Source organism: Scardinius erythrophthalmus, assembly GCF_964197995.2.
Source record: "Scardinius erythrophthalmus genome assembly, chromosome: 16".
NCBI classification, from domain to species: domain Eukaryota; kingdom Metazoa; phylum Chordata; class Actinopteri; order Cypriniformes; family Leuciscidae; genus Scardinius; species Scardinius erythrophthalmus.
The window spans coordinates 21,133,307-21,151,779 of record NC_138236.1 but is presented as its reverse complement, the minus strand read 5'-3'; the positions used below and the strand labels follow the sequence as shown (position 1 = coordinate 21,151,779).

Here is an 18,473-nt window from a genome sequence, read left to right as displayed (position 1 = left end):
GCTGGACAGCACTTTTGGCCACTAGTGTAGTGTGTCTGTGTGTATATAAAATTGATATTTAATAAATATAATTGTTTTGGGGCATGATATTTTACAGTCTGAAATAACCAGAAAAAAAGTATCAAAATGAGTTTAAATTCAGAAGTTAATCCATGTGATTAAAGTAATTTCCATGTTGCTTTCAGAAACCATGCTTCAGAGTCAGTCAGTCTCAGACCGATAGGTCTCCTTCAGCTGAATGAATTGAAGTCAGTTGCTCTTTGATATTGTGTCACTGCACAAATACTGTTAAATACCTTTTGGCACCTACAATCTGATAAGCATCAGAAAACAAGCACTCGGCTGGAACATGTTATGGTGTACACACAAGAGTGTCAGATGACATGTGATATCAAGCTGAGTGATTCAGGCTGTTAAAGATAGAATTACAGTGCAGGATATCTGTAAATCAGCGAGTTTCGAGACAACCCATGTTTACTTTAGTTCTTTTATCAACTCAAATGTCTTGCACAACATTTCTTATATGTCAGAATGTGACAGGTAGATCTAATTTCTCTTCATTATGTCTCAGTTCTGAAAGCCGACTTCAAGACATTGATTTAAAGTTAGAGGAAAAAGTATGAAAACGGGTTTTCTGCATAACTCTGGTATTCAACAATAGATACAGTCTGTTTATAGTTTTATAGAGTTATCAGTCACTAAATATTCAGGGCAGAGTGAGGATTTAAGTATGTGATTTGAAATTGTGTGATGTTTATGGGTTTAATAACAGATAACACAGCAACATGATTTCTGCAACTGTGAATCGGTGCCATTTGTCTTCACAAAGCTGTTTTATTTCAACTATATTCTTGACGTGCAGCGCTGAGGTCATGCCATAGCATCTCAGTTAAAGTCAAAACTCTGAATAAAGAACTCCGCAAGATGTAATTTCTTCTTTTTTTTTGAGAGTGTCTTCAGAAGGACAATTTTTCCCTATGTTGTTTTGCAGTTATACAATGGTTTTAGTCAAACCAGCATGTCTTTACAGTTTAATGAATCTGAGTGAATGCAAGATTGATTATGGGGTGCATGCTTGATATCATTTAGCTGTTAAGGAATTTATTTTTTGGTCCTGAGTTGGTCATCAAATGTGACCCAGACCTCCAGGTGCTTGTTCACAAGAACATCCATCATGTTTCTTCCATGGCAAATCACTGCAACCGCATAATGTTATCAGACTTTGAAAGGTTTAGTGAAATATGAACTTGGGTTCCTGCAAAACAATCTAATGCAGAACATTTGGCACTGGACTTAATAGGTCTCATCTGAACTGAACTAAGGTATAAATGTGATATGGTAAGAATAAGAAAAAATTCTGTGAGGGTTCATCAGAGTTTGAATTACAAAGGAGACATTGAAATTCGGCAAAATAATGGCAACCCTCATCACAGATCTTAGACGTTTCCATCAAAAAAAAAAAAAAAAAAAATGCTGTCAGCAAGTCATGCACACTTCACCTCTAAAATTCTATCCAGCAAGTTGGGGCATAACCAAACGTGGCGTTTGAGACCCAGAAATCAGAGCTCTGTCATATAAATACTGTGTAACCCTAGATTTGAATAGAGAGTTCTCTTGAAAAGCAGGAGTTTTGAAGAGACTTGAAGAGAGCATTCTTTTAGACAGTATTTCTCATTTTCTTTCTAAGTACTTGTGAGAACGATGAAGTTCCAGGTGCTTCTGCTGGCCTTTGCTCTGGTGATTGCCACTAACATCCACTGTCAAGGTAAAAAAAAAAAAAAATCATTAATATAATTACATTTAAGGTATGCTATATGTATTTTTTGTTGTTGTTGTTGTTTTTGTTTTTTAGCTGTTATGTTATATTGCGTTGTAATGTTACAAACCAAACCAAAAATATATTGTTTGTTTTGCATTTGCTTTTAGCTGTTAAATTACATCTGTTAAAGGGATCATCCAAAAATGAAAATTCTGTCATCATTTACTCTCCCTCAAGTTGTTCCAAACCTGTATGAATTTCTTCTTTTGAACTCAAGTGAAGATATTTTGAAGAAAACGGTTAACCAAACAGTTGATGACCCCATTGATTTCCATGTGAAAAAAGTATGAAATACTATGAAAGTTAATGGGGTTCCATCAACTGTTTGGTTACCAACATTTTTCAAAATATCTTTAATTTTTGGGTAAACTATTCCTTTAAAAACTTTTTCTTTTTTTATATATATATTTTTTTATAAAAATGTATGATATTAAATGTGTGATTTATTTGAATATTTGATGTTTCAATATTTGTCTTTGATGCAGCCCAGCCTCAGCTGAGAGATTCCGATAAATCTCCAGAGGTCAAAGGTCACGTTATGACAAGAAGGCAGGTCAGGACATGCAACTGCAGTGGTAAGATGATACTCACATTTTGTGCATAAGGTTTTTACATATCTTACATATCAGAAATGTACTGGAAACCTTCATGAGAGAGCATCGACACAAATGGTTTAAAAATTACTTTTGAATGCGTCACAAAATACTAGGAGCCCCACATTTTCTACGATAAAACACTGATGCACAATGAATCAGAGGAATATCATGACTGTGCGCATTTAAGGAAACAGATTCAAAGCTCTACTCTAACAACATATAACGGGCTTGTTCCTCATTTCTTAAGGCATGAATTTTAAGGAAGCACTGCATCAGATAGTCAGCATTTGAAGTGGATCAAAAAAGTTAATCAAAGTTGTCCTAAGACAAGAACGAGTATTGTTCCAAATTCATGTATAACTTTGATGAAAGGTTTCGATCCGCTTCCTGATCCAACCTGAATTCACCCCTGTTATTGAGAAGACAAATCTTCATTCCATTTAATTGTGATTATTTCTGTTATGAGTTACCAGCACAGCTGATCGGTTTGCATCTATCCTACTGGCGAAAAAAGCTTAAACCAACATAAAACCTGTTTGCTTATCAAGCATTTCTACATTCACTCTAAGTGAATGTAGAGGAAGCACTTAACTAAACGGTACTGGTACACCTTCATGTAATGCAGTCAAGTCTGAAACATTGCTTGGGGGGGGGGGGGGCAGTATTTGTTTAATGATCATTCAAGCATAAAATACAATATGAACTGAGGTGGAAATGCTAATATTTGGAGCTAACTTCTTTGGATAATAATAAATTAATTAAAAGTAAGACGGGGAAAACGTCAAAATTACTCAATCTTCTTAATTACAACATGCTAAATTGCTCATAAAACAATCTGAAATGCTTAATTATTTTGCTAACATGCTAAAATAAAGTAAGTTGGCCAGTGAGCACGCTTTATTTAGACCGTGTCTTAAAGAAAATAACATTTATTACGCAACTCACTTGAAACTGTCGGTCTCGTAGAGCTTTTAATCTTTAAATTCCTTACAATCATTTACTGCCTTCCGATTTCAGAATTGTTTTGAGGACTTTATTTGTTTTATGTGTTACAGCAATTAACCAGTAGTAAAGTGTCTCTCAGTGTGCTTCTTAAATGATGTGATGACGGAAGTATTGATCAGAATATATGACATTTTCTCTAACAGTATGTACTGTTTTGCCAAGAGTCCTGTCATTTTGATTGATGTGGTGTTTACAGGAAGAAGAGTTTCTCTGGAGCAGAACTGTTCCTGTGAGCTGCAACGTCACAGTGAGTCACGCAACCTGTATTTACCCAGACCATTTTGATTTTTACCTAAACAGACCAGATCATGAAACACTGGCACAACTTGCAGTTATATAAATGCTCATGTATGAGTTTGTCTTATATTTATTATTTAATTTCCATATATAAAAAATCCACTAAATGTATTGTTCACCCACAAATTATTCTGTCACCATTTACTCACCCTCATGGCCATCTAAGCCTAAAAGTTTGTTGAATGTTGAATCAAATAATAAAATAAAAAAACTCTAAGGCTCATTTTTCTTTATGTCAATTAGATATTTTTCTCATTTAACACCATAATGACTTTAATGACTATTATCTTTTGGGGGTAATATCTCAGCCAATAATATCCGATTAATTTGCGATTAATTCGATTAATTAATTTGATTAATTGGCACATTGTGTAATTAATAAGATTTAAAAAAATGATCGCTTGACAGCCCTATCCATTTTCCTTTCTTTTATTTTCAGGATTCCTCAGCAAAGAGCAGAGAGCTCTTTGCCAAAAGAAGGGGATTGCAACATTTAAGAAATGCCAACAGTTGACTGGAGGAATCAGGAAGCAGAAGAAAGGCAACATCAGTATGCCGATTTAATCTCAGTCACTATACACACAAACTATACGCCCCCACAGTTTTATACATGTACTTATTACACAATATCTAAAGTAAGTAGAGTATACTGAACTACTTTTGTATCTGTAATATTCCAAAACATTTAATCTACCCAGTGTTCAAGGTTCAGTTTTAATAATTGGAAAATATATACATACTGGAAAAAGATGTGCAAGTGCATTTAAAAATAAAACAGGTTGCCAATAAAAAGAGAAGTTTGTTTGAATAATTTGCTTTTATTTAATTCCATAAAGAAAATAACATTTATATCATATATAACATTTCATATTTTTTGATCTTTTAAATAATCACAAAATACATAAATCACACAGTAGGCATATCATTTTCCTTTAAGAAAACATTTCATAATTGCGAGATGTAAGAAACATGAACTTTGTGAAGTAAACAGAATTATGATATTATGTCATTTGGATAAGTAATTTGCCAGAATTTGATGCTTTTTCCAGAAAGAGATCATTTCTATCACGCCTAAAAAAAAAAGAGCTACAAATCAGAATAATCCTGCATCTGTGAGGTTCAGCTTTAATTTAGAGTAAATCATATTAAATGGGTGATTCATCCAATTAATGATAGTAATAAATGTACCACATATATCGTTTTTAGAAAATAAATATATAGGCAAATAATGCAGTATGGTTCCATTAAAATGTAACCCCCTTTTGTTAGTTGCCAACAGAGTGTTCCGTTAATAAATGCTTATGCCTGGCTTTCAATAATGTTTAAATATGTTTTAAAATTAATTTGAGCAGTTCAACTAATCTACAAGCCTCATTCAGAAATGCCATGTTCATCCTGACAGTAATATCAGTATTAGAGGCATTGCTCCAGCACAGGGAGGAGCAGAGCGATGAGAGCCATCAGCAACACACTCGCCTGGACGCTGACAGCAGCATTGGGGGCTGTGGTAAATACAGAGAGAGGATGGTTACTTCAAGAACACAGCATACAACTTCCTATTTATGCATATTTTGACAATTAACCTCTATATTGCATAACTGTTTTGTGTGAATTTGGGCTCACAATTGACGACTTGGCTGGTGTAGACCGTCACATTGGTCAAAGGGTTTTTGGCCACACAGGTGTAATTGCTGCCCAGGATATACTTTATAGGAACTTCTATGGTAGATTGATTTCCCACTACTGTGTTGTTTTGGATCCAGTGATACTCAGCAAGTGGCTGAGACAGGGCTTGACATGTCAACTTGGGGGGAATCTCTGCACTTACAATGATCTGCACACTCTGTGGTCCAACTGTTCAGTAAACACACAGAGGTTTAGTTTGTACAAAAAACAAGTCTTTTAAAGTCAGATTTATATCAAAGTAATTAGGAGCCAAGCACTGAAGGACACCTTCAGACCATCCTGACATTTTGATAGACCCAACCGTTCTCGTACAGTTGAGAAATTAACAAATTCGACGAAGAGCATGCCAAAATGGACATGAGGCTGTAGCTCCACAGCGATTTGCTGTATTAAGATGAAATATGAGATAAGAAAAAATTATATTTTTAGCTTATAACTTCTGAACAGGCTGACCAAAAATCACGAACAGTACCCAATTTTTGGCCATTTTGAATTGTGTAGTAAAATGCTATGATTTATGAAAACAGTAGCACATTGTTATGAAATGCGTCGTTATGTCATCGGCACCATGCCCTGGTGACGTTTCAAAAAGTTTTGAGACAGCCACCTTGTGGTCAAAAAGTATACAGAAATTTAAAAAATGCTAATATCTTTTGAATACTGAGTAATACTGAGCACAATGATACTAATTATGCCATAGTTGTTCAAATTCATTTAGTTTTTAGTTTAGTTCTCCTTTTGTGCTTAGCCCCTTAATTGCTGCTTACAGCTATATTTTAAACATGTATGTTTTTTATATTACTTACAGATGACCACAAGACCATATGGTTCACTGACATGATCTTTCAATAAGTTTGTGGCGACGCACTGATATTGCCCGTCATCAGCGGTCTTCAGATTTTTGAAGGTCACAATGGTATTATCTCCTGAAAATGTAACTCCGTCTGATTGCTGGAAACTCTGGTTGTTTCGGAGCCAGTGGATTTTGTTGTAGGGACCCATCACATTACATTTGAGCTGCAGACTTTGAGAAGCCAGAGGAATGAGACGATCAGGGGTCACTACCACTGAAGTGATGGGATCTGTAGAGTGTACAGAATATTATATGAGTCCATTTCACCGTGTTGTAAATAGTGTGATTATGTACCTTCTAGGGTCGCGTTTAACAGTAATCTTCATTGGAATTATCTTCATTTTAATGATTTTTAGTTTGTGGTCTGTATTGAATGTAATGCCATAAAAAATACATGTAGTGCAACATTTTAGAAATACTGTAAATGACTTTCTATTGAACTGTCCTTTTGTTTGTGTACAACAAACAAACAAAAAAAAAAACACTGCAACAGTGTAGTCCAATTCAAGAACAACTGACTATGATGAACTGGTTCTTTTTAGTGAATCAAAAACATATGTGTAGTGTGATTCCCCAAACAAATGACTCTCATGAGCCAGTTCTTTTAGGTGAATAAAAAACATACAGTATGACTGGTGTAGCTTGATTAAATGACTCGTATGAATCAGTCATTTTTAGCTCATGCAGTACAACTAGTGTAGTCTGATTTCCAGAATGAATGACACTCATCGGCCGGTTCTTTTAAGTGAATCAAAAACATACAGTGTAGCCAGACTCCCAGAGAGAATGACTCTCTTAGGATATTTGTGTGTGTGTGTGTGTGTGTGTGTGTGTAAATCAAAACATACATGCGACCAGTGTAGTCTTATTTCCAAACTTAGGATAGAATTTAATAGAATATACATAATATAGAATTTCTATATTATGTAAGCAAAATGTGCATAACTTTTCAAATGATCTCTTTACATATGTAAAAAAAAAAAAAGCAAATGGGTTAAAAAAGATACTGACAGGACACAAAAAGACCTACCTATTAAAGTTAATTGCACTGAGGCGTTGCTGCTGCTGCCTGTGATGGTATTGAAGGCCATGCAGGTGTACTGTCCGTTGACGTTTAGTGAGAGAGCTGCGGTCACATACACTGGGCCATCTCCCACTTTTGAACTATTGTGGAACCAGCTGTATTGACTTTGAGGACGAGAGACTGCACTACAGTTAAAGGTCACATTGGACCCAATCTCTGCAATGATTGGGCCTTCGACTGTCTGGTTCCATGGACCATCTGAAAGATGCCATATACATTGAAAATTATTCCCATGAACAATGATTCGAATGGACATGTTACAAATATATCTGTGTTACTCACAGCTGACGATCAGGTCATAGGCTTGACTGGTCGAGTTGCTGACAGCGTTACTTGCTTTACACTTATAATGTCCGTCATCATTGAGAGAGAGATTTTGGAATCTCAAGGTGGAATTGTCATTGGACAAAGTGATTCCATTTTGAGGATACAGGAACATGTCGTTCTTCATCCACTGAATGTGCTCAACATCTCCACTGGCAATGCAGGTTAGTGTGAATGGTTGGTTGAAGATTGGTTGCTGGTTCTCCGCATTTACAATAACATCACTGACTGGATCTGAAATTTAGACAGAAAGATTTTAGACAGATGAAATATAAATGGATAGTTCACTCCCCAAAACATTACTCACCCTCATGTTGTTCCAAACATGTACAGTATGCAATTCTTTATTCTGAAAAGCACAATACAAGATATTTTGAAGTAATTCTCAATGTTTTTTGTCGATACACTGAAAGTCAATGTGGTCCAGTGTTCTTTAGAACCCGATTGACTTTCATTGTACAGACTAAAACAGCTGGAACATTCTTCAAAATACCTTCTTTTATTGTTGCAGAGAATAAAGGAAGTCATACCTGTTTGGACTATGAGAGTAAAGGATGACAGAATTTTCCATTTTGGTGAATTATCTCTTTAAAGTAATTTTGAACCTTTCCTTATCACCCTGAAGGATTCCAAATTTAAGAATCTATTTCAAATATGCTTCCTTACATAACATCACGGTAAAGAATATTGTATTTAGTGTTTAAGGGTAGGATAATGATTCTGCTCAGCAAAGTTGCCTTTCCTTTTTTCTCCTTATTGTCTTTAATGGCTCTTGGAGTCCCAGTATCACTCAGACTGATGGGATTAGCACACGAATGATTCGTCTATGCAATTTGCAATACAATAGACTGTTATGCTGATTGAATTAGGATTGGCCAGACGTTCAGTCTAGGGTGTTTTTACCTAAACCTGAATACCTAATTTACATGCTTTGTTTGAATTTGTCTCCACCTTCAAAAGTCCCTCCTCCTAAAAAGCCTATAAGACACCATGAACAAGTATGTACTTCAGATCATGTTGGAAGTACTACAGCAACGTACAGCGGAGTTCTCAATAAAGAATAACTTCCGTTGAACGCGATCCCAACTGTCTCCTGGTCTCTGCTTCGATGAAAGAAAACTTTACAACAACCCTATCCACTTTTTTTTTTAAATAAGAGCGTAGCGGTCATTTGTAACTTGAATGTGCGAAGCTGCTTCCAGTTATTTTAGCTGTACAAGTACAGTCTGTAATGCTGATTGATACTGAAAACTGGTATTTCTTATTTTATTGTTTTTATTTATTATCATAATCATAAACACACTGGCAAATAGTTTTATCGTTTATGCACTGTTGTTCTTCAAGTTATTTACCTAGCGGAAAATGAACCAGAAGTCTTGCACATTCATAGAAAATGCTTCCTTTAAATTGCAAAGTTAAGTTGATAAAAGAACTCAACAGGATGTGCTTACCTGCCTGTTGAACAACAGAACTGATAAAGTATTAAAGAAGCATACATTATTTGAAGGCCTAACAACTTACATTTTAAGGTTAACTGCACTGAGGCGTTGCTGCTGCTGCCTGTGATGGTATTGAAGGCCATGCAGGTGTACTGTCCGCTGACGCTTAGTGAGAGAGCTGCGGTCACATACACTGGGCCATCTCCCACTTTTGAACTATTGTGGAACCAGCTGTATTGACTTTGAGGACGAGAGACTGCGCTACAGTTAAAGGTCACATTGGACCCTATCCCTGCAATGATTGGGCCTTCGACTGTCTGGTTCCATGGACCATCTGAAAGATGCCATATACATTGAAAATTATTCCCATGAACAATGATTCGAATGGACATGTTACAAATATATCTGTGTTACTCACAGCTGACGATCAGGTCATAGGCTTGACTGGTCGAGTTGCTGATAGCGTTACTTGCTTTACACTTATAATGTCCGTCATCACTGAGAGAGAGATTTTGAAATCTCAAGGTGGAATTGTCATTGGACAAAGTGATTCCATTTTGAGGATACAGGAACATGTCGTTCTTCATCCACTGAATGTGCTCAACATCTCCACTGGCAGTGCAGGTTAGTGTGAATGGTTGGTTGAAGATTGGTTGCTGATTGCCCGCATTTACAATAACATCACTGACTGGATCTGAAATTTAGACATAAAGGTTTTAGACAGATGACATCATATAAATGGATAGTTCACCCCCCAAAAATGTCATAAGTTACTCATCCTCATGTTGTTCCAATCATGTACAATATGCATTTCTTTATTCTGTAAAGCACAATACAAGATATTCTGAAGTAATTCTCAAAGTTTTTTTGTCGATACACTGAAAGTCAATGTGGTCCAGTGTTCTTTAGAACCCGATTGACTTTCATTGTACAGACTAAAACAGCTGGAACAATCTTCAAAATACCTTCTTTTTTTGTTGCAAAGAATAAAGGAAGTCATACCTGTTTGGACTATGAGAGTAAATGATGACAGAATTTTCCATTTTTGGTGAACTATCTCTTTTAAGTAATTCTGGACCTTTCCTTATCACCCTATCCACTTTTTTTTTTTTTAAAATAAGAGCGTAGCGGTCATTTGTAACTTGAATGTGCGAAGCTGCTTCCAGTTATTTTAGCTGTACAAGTACAGTCTGTAATGCTGATTGATACAGCAAACTGGTATTTGGTATCTTATTATTTTTATGTATTATCATAATCATAAACACACTGGCAAATCATTTTACCGTTTACTGCACTGTTGTTCTTCAGGTAATTTACCTAGCGGAAAATGAACCAGAAGTCTTGCACATACATATAAAATGCTTCCTTTAAATTGCAAAGTTAAGTTGATAAAAGAACTCAACAGGATGTGCTTACCTGCCTGTTGAACAACAGAACTGATAAAGTATTAAAAAAGCATACATTATTTGAAGGCCTAACAACTTACATTTTAAGGTTAACTGCACTGAGGCGTTGCTGCTGCTGCCTGTGATGGTATTGAAGGCCATGCAGGTGTACTGTCCGCTGACGCTTAGTGAGAGAGCTGCGGTCACATACACTGGGCCATCTCCCACTTTTGAACTATTGTGGAACCAGCTGTATTGACTTTGAGGACGAGAGACTGCACTACAGTTAAAGGTCACATTGGATCCAATCCCTGCAATGATTGGGCCTTCGACTTTCTGGTTCCATGGACCATCTGAAAGATGCCATATACATTGAAAATTATTCATGAACAATGATTCGAATGGACATGTTACAAATATATCTGTGTTACTCACAGCTGACGATCAGGTCATAGGCTTGACTGGTCGAGTTGCTGATAGCGTTACTTGCTTTACACTTATAATGTCCGTCATCATTGAGAGAGAGATTTTGGAATCTCAAGGTGGAATTGTCATTGGACAATGTGATTCCATTTTCAGGATACAGGAACATGTCGTTCTTCATCCACTGAATGTGCTCAACATCTCCACTGGCAGTGCAGTTTAGTGTGAATGGTTGGTTTAAGATTGGTTGCTGATTGTCCATATTCACCATAACATTGGTGACAGGAGCTAAATTTCATACCAAGAAATAAAAAAAAAATATATATATATACTACATTTCCAACCATTACAGATTTTAAAAACAATCAGGCTGTCAAAAGATCTCACACTTTAAAAACTAACACTAGTTTCAGTTAAGCAAAGTACTGAATTGAATCACTCACCAAGTACAGTTAACTGCACTGAGGCATTGCTGCTAATGCCTGTGATGTTATTGAAGGCCATGCAGGTGTACTGTCCACTATGGTTTTGTCGGAGAGCTACAGTCACATACACTGAGCCCTCTGCCACTTTTGAGCCACTGAAATACCAGCTGTATTGACTTTGAGGACGAGAGACAGAAGAACAGCTGAATGTCACGTTGGATCCCACTTTGACAAAATCTGGACCAGAGGCTGTTGTGTTGATTGGGCCATCTAATAAATACATGATTTGTGTTAACTTTCTGTTTCATGTTATACTGGTGCACTATTTTTAACATTGTAATACACATAACTAACAATGAAGTACACAAAGATTTGAGCAATTTTTTGAATTCATACAATATCAAGTTTAGAATATTAATATTTTTTAACATTGTTGAAAGTTTCTTAATACAATAAAATACAATAAAACTGTAATATTTTGAAATATTACAATTTAAAAGAACTGTTTTCTATTTTAATATATTTAAAATTGTAATTTATTCAATCTACTTGAAATGAATCAATTAAACTTTAATCGAATTTTTACTGTAATTTACAAAGCTGGATTTTCTGCATCGTTACTCCAGTCTTCAGTGTCACATGATCCTTCAGAAATCATTCTAATATGATGATTTGCTGCTCAAGAAACATTTCTAATTTTTTAATGTTCCATCTAAAGAGATACATAAGAACTAGATCACACTTATAAAAAGCAATAAGCCCCAAAGAAGCCGTGCCTATCAACGCCCCTTAGCTGTCTAAATTCACTGTAAACTATGGCTTCACTGGGTTTATTGCAATTATAAAACAGTTAATCCATAAAAAAATATTTATTTTAATATTTATCTTATTCAAAAAATAAATAGTGCAGTAATACTGATGTAATGGTCACAGGTGTAGGCTATGTTTGTAGAGTAATTTACAACAGCTTTGAACGCGGTTCAACCAATCAGAATCAAAGACCGGAAATACACTTTTATATATAATTATATAAATTATACAGCTTTGCTATAGAATACCATGTATTCAAATCGAATGATTCAACTCAATTAAACTATAAGTTATGTAAATAATGAAGATGTTTGAATTCATGAAATTATTTTGTAGGAACTAAATAAATTATTTCTACTTTTTTGTCATTTCACCTAAAAAGTGTTCAGATGGAATAGATCTCACAAATGCATTGCGATGACATTTAATGACCATTTATTTATGGTCAAGAGAGACATTTATGGTGGGAAGACATATTAACCCCATCTTAATCTATATAGTATTTATAGGAAACAAAGATGTTCTGGAAATATCTATCCTACTCACAGTTGACCGTAAGGTTGTAGGGCTGGCTGCTAATGTTGCTGACAGCATTACTAGCTGCACACTGGTACAATCCGTCGTCACTAAGAGTGAGTTTTTTAAAGCTCAAGGTTGAGTTGCCATTGAAAAAAGTGATCGTATTGTCGGCGTACAGGTACATGTTGTTCTTCATCCACTGAATGGAGTCCACTGGCCCCACAACATTACAGCTTAGATTAAAAGGCATGAGTTCTACTGGAGAGCCTGATGGAATCACTGTCACTGCTGATATTGGGTCTAAATAAACAAACAACAACGTATTGGTGATAAAAAGATCACAAGATCAAGCATAAGAAATGTAGACAAACATATTTCGAGAGTGTTCTCACCAACTATACGAATGTTTTTTGTCACTGCAGCATATCTGAGCGTGACTTCATTTTTGGCAACGCAGGTGTACTGTCCCGTTCGGTCCTGGGTAGTGTCTGTAAGATTATAACTCGAACTATAGACATTCAGAGGATTGCCATTGTATGTCCAGTAGAAAGAAGCTGTTGGTTTGGACTCAACAGAGCATGACAGAGAAATGGCTGAACCAGAAGTGTATACCATGTTGTCTGGCGAGGCTGTAATTCTCAGGTTACTAGGCCCATCTAAACACATAAAACCAATTCAGATTGAGCTTTTGAAACATGTTATTGTCAGCTGCCCCTCCCTATCTATGCCCTTTGAAGGAATATGTAGTGAAATCAACACTTTGTGCTGTTATATACTCACAGCTTATTGAGAGATTAATTTGAATACTCTCTCCCTTGTTGATGTTGTTCTCCACAATACACTTGAAGGGACCTTCATCGTACCGCGTCACACCACTGATGACGAGATTTCGTCCATTGTTGCTGAGCTGAACTCTTCCTCCCGTTGTGACTGCAGAGCTGCCGTTCTGCCATGAAAACCACAGTGGCGTGCCGCTGGCGTTGCATGTGAACGTCACGGTGTCGTTAAACTCCACCAGGTTTGTCATGCTTACATCTACAGTAACATTACTGACAGGCTCTACAAGTTAACAGAAATTGTTTTTAGCACAAAAGTTTCTGCAAGCTCAAAGCATTATCTATCAGTGTATAGTAGACCATAACTTTTCGCATTATCAATCCATTCCTTTATCTGCACCCCCTCAACAAAATCATCTGTTCACCGTCCAAGTAGTTCATGTAATAACCTATGCTGTCGTCAGACATCATGCTGTTATCTAAGCCAGTGGTTCCCAAAATTTTTGAAAGCATGGCATTGTAGCGTTTTATTTCCCACGGCACCCCAACCCATGTGTAGGCCTATAATGTTTAATATTATTATGAAAAGAGCATATAAATTATCAAATTGACTTGTTTTTATCAAACAACTTGTTGAGAAAAATAAGAATATTAAAATAATTATTTTGATTTTGTGTCATTTAAACAGCTCTTTACACTCACTGAAGTTAGCAGAGCAGCATGTGGGACATGCCAAATTCACATAGGCCTACGTCTAATCGAAGAAAATGGTATAAAATGACAAAAACACATTTCAAGATATTTATCATTGTAGCCTACTTCTATATATGTAAATGTTGGTTGATCTATCATAAAACCTCAGAATTTCATTATTTTGCATTATGTTCATGATGACTGAGTGATTCTGACGAGGACACCAAAGGCATAGTGATTTGGGCCCATTGATTAAATTAAATCTAGATGAGCAAACAACAAATAAAGCATAAACAGCAGCGTGAATTTATTATGAATGCATCACAACAGACATCGTGTCCTAACCAGACGTGACGCGACGCCACAACACAGGATTGTCCTAACCAGCCGCGACGGCGACACGCGATGATTCTATTTTAGAAACGGTTTCTATTTTTGCGACATCGCGACTGTAACAATAGAAAGTGATAATCTCAGGTAGCCTACTGTTTATGTGCTTTATTTAATGTATTTTATAGCGCTACTGAAAGCAACAATTCACCTCAGATCTTCAAAATAAATAAAAGTGAACAAGAACGTTCAAATTGTTAACAGACAAGTATGACAACGATTGTTTCAGTAGCCTAAGTGATTTGAACCAATTATAATTACTTGAAGTGGGAATCATTGGAACAAAACACATATAAAGATTGATACTTCTTTAACTAATAGCCTAATATCCAACTCCAATTCAATTTTTTCTTTAGTTTCTCATTTGCTTTGTTCAAACCTTACCTTAACTCAAAAAATTAACTAAAAAATATGTGCATGGAACTGTCGCGGTCATTTTAATGGGATACATGTGCCTGCTTTTGCGAGCACAGCCTCTTGATACGGGGGTAGATTAAGGATATGCTAGCCTACTCTTAGTTCGTGCTCCACTGACAGGCGCTGCCTTTTTGTTTTTCAAGTTAGGCCTATTGATACTTTGCAGTCACGTGACTACCACGGATACCTGGCGGGCAACAAACTTTTCAACGTTGAGTCCTGTAGTTCCAGGACTTTCTAGTAGCTATCAAGTCTGTTAGCGAGCTAGCTGCATAACTATGGACTAGGATTAACTCCAAGGTAGCTAAATTGTGTAAAGCAGACAAGTTTTTTTAAGATAATCGAGCAGTAATAATTCCTCCATAAATAATCTAGCTCTACTGTTGGGTCATCTCTGGTTCTCATTGAAAATCATAGATATCGCAAACCTCAAAACAACCTATCACACTCTTCTGTTATTGTTAGCAAAAGACGACAGCTGTTAGGCCTACTGTGCGTTCACACCGCCACCGGCGAGAGCGTCAAAGTGCCCGGAAATCATTAATTTTCAATGAATTATTACTGCTCGATTATCTTAAAAAAACTTGTCTGCTTTACACAATTTAGCTACCTTGGAGTTAATCCTAGTCCATATGCAGCTAGCTCGCTAACAGACTTGATAGCTAGAAAGTCCTGGAACTACAGGACTCAACGTTGAAAATCCGTGGTAGTCACGTGACTGCAAAGTATCAATACTGTGAAGGTTGCTTATCTCATCTGCGGTTAGTGCATCCAATTGCACAACAACTATCTGGCATGTCGTTTACACCTCAAAAAACAACTTTTGTATAGTAAAACTTGCGACCCTTGATTAGTTTACTGGGTTTCGTTGCTGGGGAACGACGTTCTTGCCCGCCAGCCAGTACTTGTGACGTCACTCACGTGCAAAGTATCATTAGCCAGGAATGAGAACTCTAGCGCCATATTTGCCCTATGCTGTCAATCTCTGCGTGAAATATAAAATTGAGCGCGGACGAGTAGTTTACAGAGGGCGGAGCAGGCGATTTAAACTTTAGGCTATTTGAAATATATCATTGTTGTTTCGCTTATTTATTCGTTTGGACATGCGAATATTTTGGTGTTTTGATATATTTTTTAAAGATATGCTATAAAAAGTTAGTATATGTTAGAATAGTTATTTTAGGTTATTTTATGTTGGAAAAAAGCGCGGCACCCATTTTGGGAACTAGCCTACTGATCTAGCTTACAGGTTCATGTTGGTATAGGTCTACAGTATAGGCTAATGTTATAAACAATTTTTTTGTATTCAAAGAGCATGAAGTAACCACACGGCAAATATTAGGCGTTTTAATTTTTTAGCAGGGAGTGTAGGCTAAGTGTTTTTAAGTGCGTAAGCAGCTAAAAGTAAGTTGAACTGCGTGCACAAATGTTTGTTTTGAAAACACCCTTATAAAAATGTGTAAAGCAAATAATTTGTAGATGTACTAGATAATTCTGGTAAAATAGCCAAAGATTTACTTGATTATTGTAGTTTTTATTGAACTTTCTTTTTTTCTGTTTGTTGTTTTGGTTTACAATGGTTTTATATATTATTCCATCATGAATGTTTATGTAAAACTGTTAAACGAATCAGTGGTCACATTGATGGAAAAGTCTATAAAACTGTGGACAGATTATCAGGCCAATAAGATACATTGTTGTTGTTGTTTTTTTGCATAGAATTTAAGAAACATTTGATATCTTATTTAGATCAATTTAAAAATGTGCTTTATGTGGTAACATCTACATTTATTGTTTTTATTCAAGATAAAAATCTAATTTAAATTCACTTAATGAACCTAAAAACATCAAATTCTATAGCTCAATTAAGGTAATCTTTTTTTCTTTCTTTTCTTTTTTTACAGTACAAGTTCTGTGAATATCTTATTTTTACAGTGTGTAGGGTGAGAGGGTCTTTATTTGACTTACCCTGAACATCTAATGTAATCTCTGCTTTGACACTGCTTGGACTGAAGGACTCAAATGCATACAGACCGGAGTTCTTCAAAGTTACTGACGTTAAGGTGAGCTGATATGTAGTGCTGTTTAAAGATATTCCATCTGGTTTGCTACTACCTGGGCGAACGTTTGTTGTGAACCATATGAACAATGTAGACCCAAACACCCAGTTCCCAATTTCAGTGTTGATGGGTTCACTCAAACTTATGGTGACATTGCTCCCGACCGCCACAGGGTTTTGTGATGGAACCAGGGTCAGTGAATAAAGACCTAGGAGAGGCAGGAGAGCCAGTCAGTATCATTTTAAACAATCATATAAAGTAAGAAAATATTCAACACAAATAAGTCTACTGATTTACATGTAGCCTTTGCATATTCGTTGCTTGTTTCCATAGTTGTAGTTTTCATATTTAGTATTGTCTAGCTTGTAGAAGTAAAAAGGAAAAATAGACACTCTAAAGTGTACTAATGACCAACATATATTTAATATGTAATTATGTGGTCAACTCTCTAATTAAGCATTGCTATTGCTAATGTAATTAATTATCTGTTTATGTGTAATCTGGGCACTTTATTCTAATACTTTATTCTGACATTTTGGTGATAATGTCACTGTATCCACAAATGTACATTTCTTCAAATATAAAAATATATTTCTTGTAATAATGATTACAGTCAGAAGAACCTGAGAAAAGTTGAATATTCAGAACTGTACATTATAACCGTATTGCACTTCAAGTAAGAGTAAGTATTGCACATTACAATAAGGTTTTATTTGTTGACATTAGTTAACTACATTATTTAATATCAACTAAGCCTAATAAATGCATTATGAAGTATGGTTTGTTGTTAGTTCTTGTTAAGCTCAGCATTTACTAATACATATTTAAGATTGAATGCTGCAAAAATATTTTGTTAGTTGATTAGTTAATGCAGTAACTGTTAACAAATGAGGCCATATTGTAAAGTGTTACCAAAATACATATAAATGTTATTTAAAAAGTGATTTGACACTAAATACTTGTACCTTCTTTTTATACAAAATTTGAAGATTACAAGTGAAATTTATTTAAAAAAAAAGTAAATTACAGAATTAATAAAAAACGTTTGAAAGTTAACTGTTCTGTCAAACCAAATGTTTGGTAAATTTGTAAAACTGGTATATTTACAGTAACAAATGATCTCCTTTCTGCATTGTTGTTCATAAAAAAAGAACTCAATTGAAAATGAAAATACAATTGAATAAATACCTGGTATACAGCTTAAGGTGAGGAAGAAGAAGGCAAGTAATTGATGTCCCATTTTGGAAATCCTAACTAGAAAATATTTGACTTCTTCCACAAACTTCAGATGAGACTGAAACTAAATGGAGTAATCACTATTATACTTTCATTCTACCAATATTTACCCAATGACTAGGTTCTCCAATGAGAAAGCATGTGACAAAAAGGTACTCCCCTTGTCACCATCACACACATTCACTTTGAGTGGCGGTGTTTGTTGTGGTTGACTGTAATCTGGAATCAGACTGCTG

The 18,473-nt window shown here is 35.6% G+C and overlaps 2 protein-coding genes across 2 annotated transcripts; one reads left to right on the top strand and one right to left on the bottom strand.

The window, feature by feature from the left end:
- Positions 1 to 1,629: 1,629 nt before the first annotated feature.
- LOC308703917 (uncharacterized protein) lies at positions 1,630 to 4,442 on the top strand. The gene is made up of 4 exons (XM_081387939.1): positions 1,630 to 1,765; positions 2,305 to 2,394; positions 3,617 to 3,667; positions 4,157 to 4,442. The coding sequence occupies exons 1-4, from the start codon at positions 1,702 to 1,704 to the stop codon at positions 4,279 to 4,281; spliced, it is 330 nt and encodes a 109-aa protein (XP_081244065.1). The 5' UTR covers positions 1,630 to 1,701; the 3' UTR covers positions 4,282 to 4,442.
- A 550-nt stretch (positions 4,443 to 4,992) lies between these two features.
- ceacam1 (CEA cell adhesion molecule 1) lies at positions 4,993 to 17,004 on the bottom strand. The gene is made up of 14 exons (XM_081388880.1): positions 16,910 to 17,004; positions 13,446 to 13,724; positions 13,058 to 13,321; positions 12,693 to 12,965; positions 11,355 to 11,606; positions 10,924 to 11,199; positions 10,590 to 10,841; positions 9,522 to 9,797; positions 9,186 to 9,437; positions 7,623 to 7,898; positions 7,287 to 7,538; positions 6,210 to 6,485; positions 5,341 to 5,571; positions 4,993 to 5,219 (listed from the first exon to the last, which is right to left on the bottom strand). Exons 2-14 carry the CDS (start codon positions 13,690 to 13,692, stop codon positions 5,131 to 5,133), a joined length of 3,216 nt encoding a protein of 1,071 aa, XP_081245006.1. The 5' UTR covers positions 13,693 to 13,724; positions 16,910 to 17,004; the 3' UTR covers positions 4,993 to 5,130.
- Between the last annotated feature and the right edge of the window lie 1,469 nt (positions 17,005 to 18,473).